This window comes from Centrocercus urophasianus, unplaced genomic scaffold, assembly GCF_019232065.1.
Source record: "Centrocercus urophasianus isolate 14NV4802_14NV808 unplaced genomic scaffold, USGS_Curo_1.0 seq_15, whole genome shotgun sequence".
Taxonomy (NCBI): domain Eukaryota; kingdom Metazoa; phylum Chordata; class Aves; order Galliformes; family Phasianidae; genus Centrocercus; species Centrocercus urophasianus.
This window is the reverse complement of record NW_024884697.1, coordinates 12,951,256-12,966,998: the sequence shown is the minus strand read 5'-3', so window position 1 is coordinate 12,966,998 and position 15,743 is coordinate 12,951,256. Positions and strand designations below refer to the sequence as shown.

General features: G+C 41.1%; 1 protein-coding gene across 1 annotated transcript in view; it reads left to right on the top strand.

Annotated features, from left to right (window-relative positions):
* Positions 1–15,743, top strand: part of COG5 (component of oligomeric golgi complex 5) — a 182,346-nt gene that overhangs the window by 161,854 nt on the left and 4,749 nt on the right. Inside the window, exons 18-21 of the mRNA XM_042816184.1 lie at positions 566–803; positions 10,326–10,402; positions 10,900–11,026; positions 11,554–11,633. Coding sequence (XP_042672118.1) covers positions 566–803; positions 10,326–10,402; positions 10,900–11,026; positions 11,554–11,633 — 522 coding nt within the window. The remainder of the gene's footprint in view (positions 1–565; positions 804–10,325; positions 10,403–10,899; positions 11,027–11,553; positions 11,634–15,743) is intronic.

Here is a 15,743-nt window from a genome sequence, read left to right as displayed (position 1 = left end):
AAAATATCTCTGAATAAACTCTTTGCAACCAAAGGCTGAGTTCTGTTAGATATCCTGTATGCTCAGGTTACTGAGCTTGGAAGAGCTCGGTTGCCAGGCTGTGTTTCGAAGGAAGAGAAAGGTGATTTATTTCTGTGTTTTCTAGCTTCTGTGCTGCTTCTATGATAATTTTATTTACTTTATAATCCAGAGTTTGGAGCAATCTAGGAAACTAATTCTAAGAAAATAGATTTGGGATAGGCGAAAGTAGTGATCCTGTGACATGTGCTTGCATTTTCTTATCCATTTTTAGAGTTGTAAATTAACAGCTGGGATATTTACATTTAGGGGCTGAATTTGAGCTTTAGGCTCCAAACTCATGGAGGCTCTGTAAGTCAGGTTGGAGTGGGATGATTTCCTGCATCTTGCTAGGAAGGGATGAAGAGATATTTTTTGACCACAATGTCAGAAAGAGCTGCAGCATTTGGAGCCTGAATGGTACTCCATAGGAGTCCATTCATTTTTGGTGGTATTTTAAACATAAATTTATCTGTCCCTATTTCTTTTTTTCCTTCTTTTTTTGCAGATCATTATCCAGCTCAGGAAAACCAGATGTCCCTTGTTCTCTGTACATGAAAGAACTACAGGGTTTTATAGGAAGAGTCATGAGTGACTACTTCAGACATTTTGAGTGCTTTGACTTTGTCTTTGATAACACTGAAGCCATGGCACAAAGAGCAATTGAACTTTTCATTCGCAATGCCAGTCTAATCAGGCCCCTTGGTGAAGGTGGGAAGATGCGGCTTGCAGCAGATTTTGCACAGGTACCCCTAATACCTACCCTATTTCTGCTTTTTATCATTGCTTGTGTTCTCTGAAAGGTATCATCAATGCTTTTGCCCCCAGTGAAGTGTAAGCAGACAGCTGTAGAGATCTGTGCATTCCAGTTCTAAACATTTTCTTTGCAACAGTGGATCCTGAGAGGTGTATCCGCTAGTAGTTGGAGACCCTTGTCATTGCAAAGCACATTCCAGGGGGTGTGACAGCTCCCCATCAAGTGACTGTTCCATTTAAATTCAGTTGCATCTTGAAATTTTATCCAGCTTGTCTGACCTCCTTGATATGTCCATCGCTTGCCACCATTCATTTACTTCATTCTTTCTCCTAACGCAATGGTGTGTCATTTTCTTAATTGCTTTAATATATCACAGTGCCAGCAGCAGTTAATCACTGACTCACCTGCCTTGCAGAGTAGGAGGCAAACTAGAGAAATAATAATATCCTGTGGAAGAACTGCCCTTTCATTTTCTTCTGGATTCTCTTTATGATCTGACTTGCCTGTCTCTCTGACTTACCTATGTCTTTGTACTGAACTAAAACACAAAGCAAATTGCCAGATTAATATCCACTGCTTGTCTGTGTTATCTGTTATCATCAAATCTAATTTGTCAATAATAACACTGTGTGATTAACTTGCAAAAAAACAAAGGCATCCACTAGATTGGTGTGAGGGTACAGGTTATCGTTATCCAGGTGGAAAAGAGAATGAGGCTTCACTTGTCTACATACTGAGCGCTGCTTCTGGCTGGTAGGCAACTGGGGTAAGAGAGGAAGGCAGGGAGGGGAGGAATTGCTGTTTCATTTCCTTGTTGTGGCTGTTTTATTTATTTTGTATTTAAGTGCCCAAAAACGCAAGAAGAAAAATCTTTGTCAGGAGATGCAGATCAGATTGTGTGGCCCTGTGTCAGCCCTTCAGGGTCAGAAAACCTTCATGTGTGAAAGGCTGCCTCTCTTTCCATGTTCGTGCCTGGGACTTTAGATGTCATATCTAATGTAGGAGATGGATATTGGTGCATTTTCATTTGGGAAATTTGTTTTGGCTGTAGATATTGAAAGAATCAACTCCAGCTCTGTCAGCTTGCTGATTCTTACGCAACTGTCACTTCTTAAGCAGTGGATTAAACCATGCAATAGGCTCACATTGAATGAATTTGGGGTAAAGTTTTTGTATTCGTTATTCAAAAATAAAAAACCAGCTGTTAATCTTAGAAGTTTAGGGGAAGTGTTCAATTGCTTTCAGTGGGAAGATTCCATTCCCTCCTGTATTTTGAAGACTGGCATAAAATAGATTAAAAAAAAGGACACTTGACTCCTCCTCTGGAAAGAATATCGACATTTTTTGTAATTTATGCTGCAGTGCTTAAGTAAGTTGTATAAATTTAGGAAATATCTTTACCTAATTCTACAGTAAAGAGCATCTGATCTAAGCACCTGTTATTATAATACTAAAAATATCACTGATTTATCTTTTAAAAGCATATTTTTCTCATTTTGACACGGGTTGCCTTTTAAGTAAAAAACAAAAGTGTATTTCTTCTGAGTACAGGGGAATTTGCATGTTCATTCCTGCCTTGATGAGCATAGTTCTTGGGTGGACAAGTGAGTGAATATGCATTTTTTATTTCTTTTCTTGTGAATTCTGCAAGGAAAAGGGGAAAACAAAGAAAGAAAAAGGTTTGAATTCTTTCTGGTCTCCTGCCTTCAACCGTTTCTGCTTCTGGGGGCTGCCTGAAGTTGTTCTCATCTTCACACTGCATGATATCTTAGTTTGTTTAAAAGTGGACTTAGAACAAGAACTGGCTGGATCTACTCTCTCTGGTTTTGGAGAACATGTCCACGATGCCAGCTGCCTGGTCTGCTGCTGGAGGGGGTGTAGGTTTGTCCTGGACCTGTCAGCTGCGCGCTCAGTGTGAGTTGTGGCTGCAGTTGACTCATTTGCACACTGTTGTTGGCATGGTGTGTTCCTGTGTCAAGGAACTGTCTGGATTCTTCCGAGGAGAACGGCAGGTGGCTTCTGCCCTGGGTCAAGAAAAGCAGTGAGAAGGAGCTGAGCTGGACTTGTGGATGGGTGGGAAGGAACAACTTTTCCAAGTGGTTGCAAATGCTGCAGGCAGAATTTTTTCAGGCCTAAAAAGGCACTGTGTTGTTGGACTGGTGCCTAAAGGAAAGTACCTGCCTGGAAAGACTGTATGTGTAGGAGGAGGTTTGCTTATAAATGTTTCTACTTGTACTCTGTGTTGTGGAGTCATTTTGGATATTCTGAACTCAGAAAAGGTTACATTTTCCTGCTTAAAAATAGTGTTTGTGATTAAAAAAAAATTAAAATCTTGATGTTTTGGGGTTACTTGGAGCAAAAGACCTGGGGAATCTGTCCAGATTTGTTTAACTTGAGGTCTTAACTAAAACACAGAATCATAGAATGGATTGAGTTGGAAGGGATCTTAAAGACCATCTGGCTCCAACCCTGTTGCCGTGGGCAGGGTTGCCACCCACTAGATCAACATGTATGTTGCAAGTCAAATAATTCTGGGTTGCATTTATTGAATGTTCTTAGCACATTTCTGCCAGGGTACTCAGATATACCATTGCCTCTTACTCATCCCAATAACTTTGGCTGAGAGTCCAGAGTGAAAATTTTCCAACCACAGGCTTGTTCTGCTGATGGTTGCCTCAAAACAGTAGATATTGGTACACAGAAGGGGGAAGGGAGAGGTTTCAAGCTCTCGTCATTCAGCAAGCTCAGCTACTTGTACAGTTGTTGTACAGTTATTGGTGTAATTCTGTTGCACTCTCATACTTTGTCTTATCCCGTTTCTACAGTGTCAGTGGTGTTACTGACTCTATGGAATATAATGTTATCTTGTGCATTACTGCTGTTTCAGAAGTAAGGCTGGTTATGTGCTAGTTGGCAGCTGTAAATGTAGGTATGATAGGCATGAAATATGGCAGAGTGTCATGATTTCATAATGATCAGTGCTTACAGGAACACAGAAGCATTTTAAGCCCTAGGAAATGCCTGCAGTGCTGCAAGCTTATTATCACATACTGTGCTGTTTCTTGAGACTCATTGTTTGAAGTACTTCCAGAGTATAGGGTGAATTCACTTCTGTTCATGCTCTCAGCTTTTATACAGGCAATTGCACAAGATTACTTTTCAGTTTGCTCCTATAAAGTCCTGCATTGGGTTGTTTTCATTTTTGTGTTACTAAGATGACTGTGATTCAGTATTCATGCATGTAATACTAAATTTTACTTTCAAATTTTTCGAATTCAGTCAGGCTAGAAAAAATGTTCTCCTGGAGTAAGCAAGCCCTGATGGTTTTTCAGTGTTTATGTTTCCAGGGAGGACTAGTTCTTCTCCAGAGGACCTTTTAGCTTGCTTGATATTCAGAGTTGCTACAGCACTTACTTAGAGGCATACTTTGGGATTTGTGGTTTGTAGTTCACGCCTTCTTAACACCTGATAGAATTGCTGGACAGTGCAGCCAAGAGTGAAGTATGTCTAAATGCAGTCAACTGAGAAATTTATTTGGATGAAATGGGCATTGTACAGTAATATTTAACATGAAAATTAATAGTCTGCTGCATAACACTTGTCAATATAAAAAAATAGCTATTCATTGATAGAAGTGTAAATACAACTGCATTGAAACAACTAGTCTTGATGTTGCAAAAAGTAAGTAATCCTTCATGCATGAAGGCATGACATGTTGTGCCGTCTTTTCATGTTTGGTGTAACAGAAAGTTGGAGTCACTGTCTGCCATGAACCCTGTATTGTGTCATGACTGATTATTTTCAGACATTGTTGAAGGAAATGTAATATTTTTATTAGTCCAGTTTGAACTAACTCTATGCTGTAGACAGCTTCCTATGCTTCTCATCCAGATGTGATTTATCCTTGAAGCTTTTTTTGTAGCTGTTCAGTACTGTGATAGAACAGTTTTGATGGGACACAGTTAACACTGCCACCAACTCTTGAAGTTTTTATCAATATGTTAGTGCAAGACATTTTGGGTGTATTGAATTTTCCTAGAAAAATGTTTTTACTGTAGAAGTTGACTGTGCTAAATTCTAGCTTAGGAGTGTTTCTATCTCCTGGTTAATATATGGTCAGAATCCATTCTCCTTAATTAGTATGCCTTTTAAAAAAGCAAGGATATTAGGCATTTGTGGTTTTGCAAGTGTAAACAAATTTGTTCTTTGAGCAAACATGATGATACAATGTAAAAATGCTTTTTTTTGTCATTTTTCATAAAATATTCTCCTTTTTTAGACTTTTACAGAGAAAACGAGGGAAGCATCATATTGTAATCACAATTGTAATCATAAGGACAAAAACTAGTAAAGCTAAAATGAACTTAATGTTTAATGCCAACCATCCTGCCAGAGCAAAGAAATTGTTTTCTTAAGTGTGGTATTTTGGAAGCATTACAGCTGAAGGATTTGCTTCAACATCAACTATTTTGGAATTGCTACACGGTGGAGAAATCAAATTCCACATCCCTTTAAGGCCAGCTTGTTTCATACAGTAATTCAGAGCTCTTCTGCTCCCTTGCTTTTTAAAACATTCTCTCCTGCTGAATGACTAGAAAAAAGCATTTTGAGTTAACATTTAAAAACTTGGAATTCATCTTGGCCAGGAGGAAATATAATTGCTAAAAATTTAATGCTCAGATTTTCCAACTGAAAAAACAGCTTTTTAGTAATGAGAGATCTTGAAAATAGCACAATAGACACTAAACAATGGCTTCACTGTGGAGTTTTTCAAAGCACTCCTCAATATATATGCATTATCTGTATCTATACTATGTATTAACTTCACCCTTGAGTTGCTGAACATAATGCAATTAGCAAAGCCAGCCGTGTGATGGATTTTGTACAATATGGCTAGCCAGTGAATAGTTCAACAGATAATTGACCATCTAGCCATGGGCTATGGCAGTGTCATCTGAGAAGAAAAGCTAATACAGCTTTTTTAGGCTTAGAGAGCAAGAATCATTGAGAAGAGGAATATGTTTTGTATAAAAGTTGGGCAGGCATCTATCATTGCGTTCTGTGAAGAACAGCAAAGTACATGAATATATCATGGCAAAGCAATGGATTTGGAATGAAGTTAGAGGAAAGGAGAGAGTCGTTAGGCCTTCTTCCATTCTAACTGTCCCTTTTCAGTGTGCACTTATGCTTCCTATTGCATCTCTTTCAGCAGATCCTGAGATCCTGTGATAATGTTTATCCCACATTAGTTGAGGTTGCACATTATGTCTTGGATGCCTGATTTCTCAGTAGATTTAATGAAGACTAGAATTTTCAGGTCTGCTATCTCTGAAGAGAAATTTGGAAAAGAAAAAGATGCTACTTGTCCATATGTTTGTAAAACCCAAAAATTTACAAAAGGCCTTGCACACATTGTACAAATAGTGGCTTTCAGGCAGCCAGAAGCATCATCCAACCTGCTAAAGCTCACCAGAATGCTTTGGAAGCTACAGCTGTATCTCATAGCAAAAGCTGTTACAGCAGAACCACAGTGCATGCATTGACAGCTGATACAGCTTCAGGTGATGATGGGTAGCAAAACTGAAGTGATGTGCACTCGATCCTCTGCCCAAATCCAGCTCTTTAAAAACAGCAGCTGTTCCTAGCTGAGTATGTCCTCCCAGGAAGCCACTCCTGGAGAGTGGTGCCTGCCCACAGGGTGCTCACAGGGACACAGAAGCCATGCAGAGGGCCTGCAGAGGGGATTGCAGAAGAGGCAAAATGCTGTGGCATCTCTTCAAGTCATTGGACTCAGACAAACAGCTAAAAGCAAGTGGGGAAAAACAATCTTGGTTATTATGTGAGGTATAGTTTTTATTGAAGAGATCGGCTTATAAGGCATGGCAGACTAGTGTTGTAAGGTTAAAAAAAAAAAAAAAAAAAAAAAAACCTAACAAAAAAGACAAAATGAGTTTCTGTGGTTTATGTACATTTTTACCACATTAGTTTTCACTCATTCCCACTCTCTGTGAGTCAGTTTGAGATGGTATAGTGTGCTGCAAAGCTTAAAAACAGTTTTTTCCCTTTGGCAACTAGTGCTTCACGAAACAACCATCTGCTGCCATTAAATTTATCTAGCTCTACCAATTCTAATAATTTCCTACCATGAATAAAGGTTGAAGATGAATTAACAGAATTTTCCAAAGAAAATCTTACTCTTCAGCATTTAAGACTAAAAGTGCTGATTTATGGAAGCTGCTAAGTGTATTCAAGAGAAATCATTTAAATTTGTTTTAATAAGGAGTTGGTTAAGCTGTAGAAAGTTTCACTTATGTCTCATTACATCATTTTGTGTTTCAGGAGAGAAACAACCACTTAAAACTTACCAAGCAGAATTATATTTTGCTCTGCAGGGATCTTCCTCCTCATGGGTACAGTTTAATCCATGCATTCTGTCTCCACAAGTCAGAATGGCTTTTTGTCGCCTATTCTCAAATTCTCCAAAGCACCCTAAAGAATGATTTTTCTCCCCAGTTCTTCCCAGCTATGAGCCCATGGCTCCCACCAGCTCAGGGACTCCAGCTCCTACAGGATGTCAGTGCTGTTGCCTGAAAAGAAACTGAAGAAATCAGAGCTGCCATTTGTTTTCCAAGGTCTGCTGGGATCTTGTATCATTATGCAGCAAATCCTACTTATAAGCTCTTCTTCTGGGCCACTTGCTGCTTGTCCCATGCAGCAGAATGGAAGCTTCTTGGCTCCTATACATGCACAGAAGTGTGGAAGCAACTGGCTGACCTTGTGTTAATCTTCATCACCATATAGAGTTTGCGCTCCTCCCTGCAGAAATCCTAAGGGTGAAGCTGCGCGTGCTCAGCATTGCTCACTTGTGCCAGCAAATTCAGAGCAAGGCACTGCAGCTGAGAATTCCTCCTGAGCAAGATGATATTGGCATCCCATGGCATGCTGAACGTGAGGCATGTACTACAAAGCCTCTGGGCCCAGGGAGCAGCTTTGTGCTGCGAGAGCTTTACAGCTTTACCCATCACCTTTCTGAGGTTCTCCCTCTCTATGTGTGTAGAGGAAGTGTAAATGGCAAGCTGGGGCGCTCCGAGTCTCCCAGATTTGTCTGATGGAGTGTCACCTACTGATTAGTCCTACAACATGACACACCTGACCTAATTCAGATATTTCCCTCAGGGTTTCCCACAGCAGAAGTGGTTGTTTCTCTCCACTGATGACGAAGCTAATTTACAGATGTTGAGAACCAGTGGAGGGGACTCCCATTATGCACACAGAATCTCAGAGTGGCTGAGGCTGGCAGTGCCCTCTGTGTTCCTCTGCCCAACCCCTGCCCCAGCAGGGACACCCAGAGCAGGGTGCCCAGGGACACAGCCAGGCAGTTTCTGGAGATCTCCAAGGAGGAGATCCGCAGCCTCCAGACAGCTGTGCCAGTGCTCAGCCACTCACACAGCACCGTAGTTTTTCCTCAGTTTCTGATGGCACCTCCTGTGTTCCAGCTTTGTATCTTGTTCCTGGGCATCAATGGGAAGCATGCCATGTATTTTTTAAGTGATGTGTTGCTGTTGAAGGTGGATTGCAGGCCACTGCTTGCAGGATGTGGTCTTGACTGGCTAATAAATTTCTTGACTGCTAATAAAATTTCTTCTAGTTTTAGAAGAACTGAGGCAACAGAGTTTCCCATATTGTCTTTGTTTAAGCTGACAGTGGCAAGGAACCCCAGCAGTGCAGTCAGGTGCTTCTTGGGAGCTGGTATTCCAGCTGAGAAAATGAAAACTGGGAAAAGCAGCAGTATTGAAGACTTCATTGTAAATACTGTATTATCACAAGTGCTTTGGAACAAGTTCAGCCATGTTACTTAAATGGGAGGCTATTGTATGGTGGTTTTCATTTCTGATCCTTTGAAGCGTTGTGATTATGCATTACTTGGAAATCAGTTTGAATAATTTTCTAAATCGGCTATTTTGAAAGATCGACATGAAGAATGAAATTTGCATCCCTCTGTTGACTGACACTTCAGGTATGCAAAATGAAAGTCTTAATCCACGTCTGGATTTTCCCAGTGTTTCATTTTTTTAGCGGTGGTGTTTGTATTATTGTACACGTTAACAAAAATTTTGCCAGGTAATGGCACTGAAGAGTTCAGTCTGGGATCTGGAGATGAAATTGTTTTCTCACTTCTATGTCTTCAGTGATAATGATGGTTTTGTGATGGGAATTTAGTTTCATGTGAATGATGTAAGAACCTAAGCAGAACCTGGCTCTTGTTTGTAAAGACAAGTGAACTGCATATTGCTTAAAAACTAGAGTTTAAAAATTGCTTGTTTTTAAAGATGGATTCTCAGAACAGAGAGTGGACAGTTGAGTAAGAAATAATGCTGTTATGGATGCACTTTTGTCTGTGAGTCCATGGTAGTAGGTCCCTGCTGCCTTCAAGTTGATACAGGTTTTGTGTCCTTGCATTTAGGGCTGAGCATTCATGAATGAACTACCTAAATCTTCTCCTTCATCTAAGGAAAAGGTTTCCAGCTGAAATATGTAGGTTTATGTAATGCCTTCTATTTATTTCCATGCAAACTTCAACAGATACCAAGAGCACGATAACACTATTTGATAGAGCAAATCCTCAACTACCAAACACTGTTTTCCAACGTAGTCACCACTGTTAGCTGTGCATTTTTGCCAGCAATAAACAGGAGCCTATATGCCACGCTCAGAAAAATTTGCACGGCTGTTCAGAAAGTGGTTTGTCTTTCCCATCGCTGTCGCCAGTGCTGAGATGCACCACCCACCACCTCACTGTGCTCACATCCACTGGTTGGTCTCCATAAACATCCAGCAAGTGTCAGTGAATGTCAGTGGGTACAGTTTCTTCTGTGCGGAGGAATTCAGTTCCACAGCTTTGTTTCATCCTCACTTCCATGTCAGACCCCATTCTGTCAGACTGTCCCTCTGCTGCCATCTGTCACTCAGCAACAAAATGTAATGGGATATTGGTGGGAAGGTTGAGCCCCTATTGCCGTACCACCAACATCTGCCTCTGCTGTCATGGGCCAATAAAATAAAATAGCAGGCATTACTTTTGGAGCAGCCCTTGTATGTGTGCATTTCTACTGCATTTGTAGTGGTTTGCAGAAACCTGCCCAGATTTCCTTTCTTCCCACTCTGACATCAGAATTTTGGGGCTCTTAATGGAAGTGGTTCATCAGGAAACTCATCACTGTCCACATGAGCTCAGACAAAGCTTCAGCTGCAGGAAGCTCACAAGAGCATGTCCCGTTTTTATCTATAGCTATTGTTTGTGTGCTGCTTGCTGTGCTGCCAAGGATGAGCAGAAGATTTGGCTTAGGCACTGCAATATGAAAGAACAGCTTCTTGTCCCAAAGGCAGCCACCGGTGAGAAACTGATGAGTTGGCCTGCAAGTCTGGGTTGTTATTTAAAGGCAGACCACTGAAATACTGAGCTTGATACTTTGGGATAGTCTAATTCAAATTCAAATCCTTGTGTTTACAGATGGAGTTAGCAGTAGCACCGCTCTGCCGCCGAGTCTCTGACCTAGGCAAATCTTACAGGCAGCTGAGGTCGTTCAGGTGAGTTGTGGGCACAGCAGCCTGCAGTTGGTTCTGCGATCAAACTGTATTTCAAAACTAATTTATTACCTTTTGTTAGTTATGATTGAACTGAGGGCTTTTTTGGCAACACCCACAAGCAAATTAGAAATAGATTGAAGTTCTTGTAAATTTTATGCAGAGTATGACTATGATTTAAAAGTCATTGTCATGTAAATCATGGCCAAATGGTGCTTGTGTTGCTTTCAGTGCTGCTTCTTTATGATAGTGAGTTCTGCAGTTGCCTTACATCTTTCCACTGAAATATAAAATTTGCAGTTCTGTACTGTTTAATTAAAATAGGCAACTTCGGTACATTTTTTACAATCTGAACCTTTGTTGAAAACCTGAGATACAGACCACTGGAAAAAAATAAGGTGATTTTATCCTGTGACAATATCGCCACTACAAAGGTATTGTTCTAGTACATAAGTCAAGACTTTCCTTCCTTTCACAAGTATATTGTTGCATTTTTCCAGACCACTGCTGTTCCAGACCAGTGAGCATATTGCCAGCAGCCCAGCCCTGGGAGAGGTTATTCCATTCAGCATTATTCTTCAGTTCTTATTTACAAGAGCACCGCCAGAGTTAAAATCACCCTTCCAGGTAATGAGATTAACCCGTCTTTGTTTTCTAGATGTCCTGAGGAGGAACAAATATTTCTGTTTGCCTTGGCTATTTTAGGTAAAAATATTCAAGCTTGTATTTTATGAGACTTACTGACTTTGTTTTCATTGTGACAAAGCTGTTATGGTCATTGATTTCATATTTTCATTAACAGTAGGAAGATGATAATCTGATTTTGAGTAGTCTCTCAATTCTTTAGTATTCTGTCATCTCATAGAAGAAAAGGAAGGTCCTATTGTACGCTGCAAATTGCAGTAAGAAATCTAGATTCAGTTCACTGCCAGGACTGGGTGCACAGCTGATGTGGAAGATACCTCTATGCTTTCAAAATAATGCATTGAGCTATTTCTGTTAAATAGTCTCCAATTTCTTAATTCTGCATCACTGCAGTGTTAACAGTGCCTTTTACTGACTTCACTTATTTTATCTTTGTTTCTGCAATTAGCGTGTATGTCCTTTTCCACATTTATGTGTAATTGGTGTGTCTTTTTGTTCCCCTGTATCAGAGGGCTGAGTGGTCCATTGCCCGCTACTCTCAGTGGCTCGATGATCATCCTTCTGAGAAAGACAGGCTTGCACTCATACGGTAAAAATCATATTTATTTCTTCTGAAAATGTGAGACAATTGGACAATAAGCTATCGGGACACCAGATCTTGTCACAAAAAGTAGAGAGGTGTGCTGTAGGAGACATAATAATTACTGTTATCCTCTCCCCACTCACAGGGTGAGTTGCAAAATGGGAGAATGTGTAAACTGAACACCTTCCTCTGCCATATCCAAATCCTCCAGTGCCTTTGGAATGAGCACATTATCTTCTTGGAAAAGAAGGAAACCACACACGATGGTTCAGATTAACACTGTATTTTAGCAGAACTCTCAACCATTAAAAAGTCAAGGCTGCAGCCATCCTGCAATATCCTACACTATCCAACAAAAGAGAAGTGTTTCATGCTTAGACAATGAAAATGGAGATAGGAATATTAAAATGGAAGACTCTTTTTTGTAACCCTTATAGTGTTATTCTTCAGCAAATCAACTGAGGATCTTCAGGAAGTGATAAATTACATCAGATTTTATGAAATCTTCCTATGGTAGATAACTTTATAGATGAATCCTATTTTGTGTTTTGAAATGTTAGGAAAAGTTTGTTGTTCAAAACAAACTGCTGTATGAACATCACAGAACTAGTGCATAAATCCATTGGATTCAAGCTTGGGTGATCATTTGTCTCCTAATGGCCCCGCTTATCCAGCCATCTTCCCAGTGCCCTGGCCCAATCTCACTGATACTCACCTGAGTGGCTCAGGAGAGGCTGTCATGTAGATCTGTGCCAGACTCGAACTGGAAGCCAGCTCCATCCTGGCATTTCTGTGCATGGAGGTGGCCAGCTTTTGCTGAAACTGTGTAAGCTGACTCCAGCTCCAGCCAATGGTGGTTGTACTTGAGAAAATCTGCACTTTTAAAGCACTATTTAGAATACACAATCAAGAGGAGTCTGCTATAAATATTTATTGTTCTTGAAGCTGATAGCACAGTGTAGTCCACTGTAGTGCTTGGACCAACTGAGGAAATACTTACTGATCACCAGGAGATGGTAATAGGATTTATTTCCAAAATATTAAAATGCTTCTTTGTATATGTATTGAAACAGTATATATTGAAAATCATACATGTCATTAGTCTAGTTTAGCTACAAAACTAGGTTTCTTGAATCTCAAGTCATGGCATCTTGAATTCTAGGAAATGAATAAGAGATACAGCACTGATAGTAGGTACACAGCTGTATGTGTAACTTAGCAGTGATTAGTTTTACTGTAGTCTTTGTCTTGGTTGTACTGGCTAAACTGTTCATTTCTGTGCACAAATTTGAGAATGCCATCCTTAAACTACAACACATTATTGTCTTTGCTTATGATTAAACTTTGTTCAGACTGTTTCGGTTAACAGGCTTCTGGTGGTCACGTCCAGATACTGATAAGTTGCTCTGACCACGAAGTTGTTAATACGGTTGGGAGAAGTGTATTTTAGGTGGAGAGTGTATCTTCCCTTGGACCAACTCATACTGCTGGCAAACAGCCTTTTCAGCTCAGAACTCATATTCATTTTGCATGAGTACAACTATAAAAGTACTTAAATTTCACAACCCTAAGAACATGCTACTGTGAGTTTATCTCTTGAACATTTTACAGTCAGGCTGGTCCCTGTGCATCGTACTGTGCAGCACTTGGGCTTTGCCTGAATGTCCTCTCTCACAGGGCACGGAGGAGCACCAGTGGAGACCTGCTCTTCCTAACACCGCTGGTAGCATTCAGGGGTTCTTCCCTACAGACGGCTGTTTGTCCCTGCTGCTTGCTTTTCTGTCCATCTCCAGTGCCACCTCCAGCAGACAGCCTTTTGCTGAGCTGTGATTTGCTGAGCACATCCCTTCCCTGCAGGAAGAGCTGCCCCTGTAGCCCCATGCATCAGGGTTGTGCAGAGCGCAGCGAGGCCAGGGAGTGAAGGACATGATTCTGCTGGGCGCACTCTGCTAACTCGTTTGTGCATTGCCATGTGCATCACCCTTTGACCATCTCTTGTCATGATAGTCACTTCTGGTAGGCTGCTGATCCCTGCAGAAGACAGGCAAGCAAACCAGCCTCTTGCGCGGCCATCTGTTCCACTCATACTGTATTTTCCTTAATACAGTATTTGAAGCTTTCTGAGCCCGCTGTTCTGTCCTTTGTCCTCTGCGCCTCCTTTGTGTGTATGAGCCTGAGCTGAACTGCAGGCGGCTTGCTCATTTGTCAGGCCTTGTATCTCTCCGAGCCTTCGTGCTGCAGTTGGGCTGTGCTAATTGGACCTTGTGCGTCTTGGGCCTTCGGATCTCTGGCCTACTTCAAGAAATTATCTTTGCATTTGGTGCAGCCTTGCAAATGGTAATTTTCTGCAACTTCAATTTATAACAACTGTGCAATTACTCTGGGGACTTGCTTCTTAGATATTAATTCACACGTGTGATCAGAATCTTTACAGCTTTATATTAAAGCTAATTGCAGTTTTTCTTCAGCACTCGATCATAAATGCTTCCTATGCAGCACAGTGTTCACAATGTTAGTACTCTGAGCATTTGGACTGTTTTTATGCATTTATTTCTGCTTGTATTCAGCATAAAGGGTGGGATTTACCTGGCCGGAGGTGCTATACTCCCTTTACAGAGAGGAGCAGGCACTGCTGGGGCTGATTCATCTCATCCTGAAGCAGGCACCTAAAATAGGTCAGCTGCATCGTGCCCTGAAAGCTGCATTTTCTCTGTTCCACGAAGGGTGCGTGGGCATGAACCAGGGGGCTGTCAGGCCAACAGCTGCCCTAGGACATGTAAGCTTGGCTGAGATGGCCCTGCTGTGTGGCTGGAGCTGTGTGGGAGGAGCCCTTCTGTAAGCAGCCAGGGCACCTTTTCTTTCTTTCTTTTTGTTTTTAATTTTATTAAGTTTGAAAATCCAGCCTATCTCCCATAAAGGAAAATTACTGTTCCACTTGGCAGGGTTTGAGCCAGCCTGAAGGACAGGGTCCCCCTAGGGTGAACACTTCTTTCTCAGACTTGCCTCCTCCCATTACTGAGCACAGCGAGGAGCTTATCTCCCAAAGGGCTGATGCCTGTGCATGTCCCCGCCAGCACCTCTCGTCCATGAACATGCTTGGTGCCAGCTGTTCTGGTTTGCCCAAGCCCAGATGCACCAAGCACTTCATTAGGTAATTTTAAATAAAAAGATGTCACTTGTGCTACAAGTGATGCTGTTGGAGATTTTATTAGGGTTTACAGTACCTCTCCCAGTACGGATTAAACAGCTCTGCTGTTGGACAGGCACGCGCTTGCACATTTTCTACTTTCCCCTATGACTTGAAGCTATGCCAGCAGCTCCTAACAAAGGGCCACGCCACATCTGACCCCGCTGCCCTCCAGCTGCCCCACCAGCTGCCTGAGGCCAGGCATGGAGCTGGGCACAGCCCCCTGAGCTTCCCATCGCCATCGGCCCGTTCACCTGAGTCAGAGCCCAGTTGCAGTACTGGTGTTCACAGTATCATACAAAATGAATGAATTAATAGATATCATTTAGAATTACTCTAAGTTCACCTTCACAACCATAGCCCAAATCACACACTTTTTTTTTTTTCTCTTTTTGCAGTTAGATACACATCTTCTTGGGTTGAAATACCGTTTTAAAAAAAGAACTATCTGGGTCTTATATAATCAGCTTGTCCTGATTTCCAAGAAAGCTCATGTTTTTGCTCAAGCAAGTGAAGTAATTTAATAAGTGCTTTAAAATCCTTTTCCGTATGTGGGAGGGTATCTTAGATTTTTTTTCTTACTTCTTATGGCATTTTTAATGAAGCATTAATGTATGCAGAACATCCCACCAACCCTCTTTCCATAGCTCTCTTTTACAAACAGTATTTGTAATGTGTACCATAGCTTGTCTTTGAAAATAGAAACAGATTGCTGAACAGGTTTTATGTCCTTTATTAGACTGGAAGATGCTGAATATAGGGCATTATTTAGTCTAATCCCTTTGAGAGTGTGTTTTGTATATTACATAAACAGGGTTTCTTCCATCTTCTTAAACATCAGTAATATAACTATAAATTACATCTTCTATATGACAACAGCTGTGATCTCTGTGCTGCAGACTGGATGTTACTGTTTTCACCCCTGATGC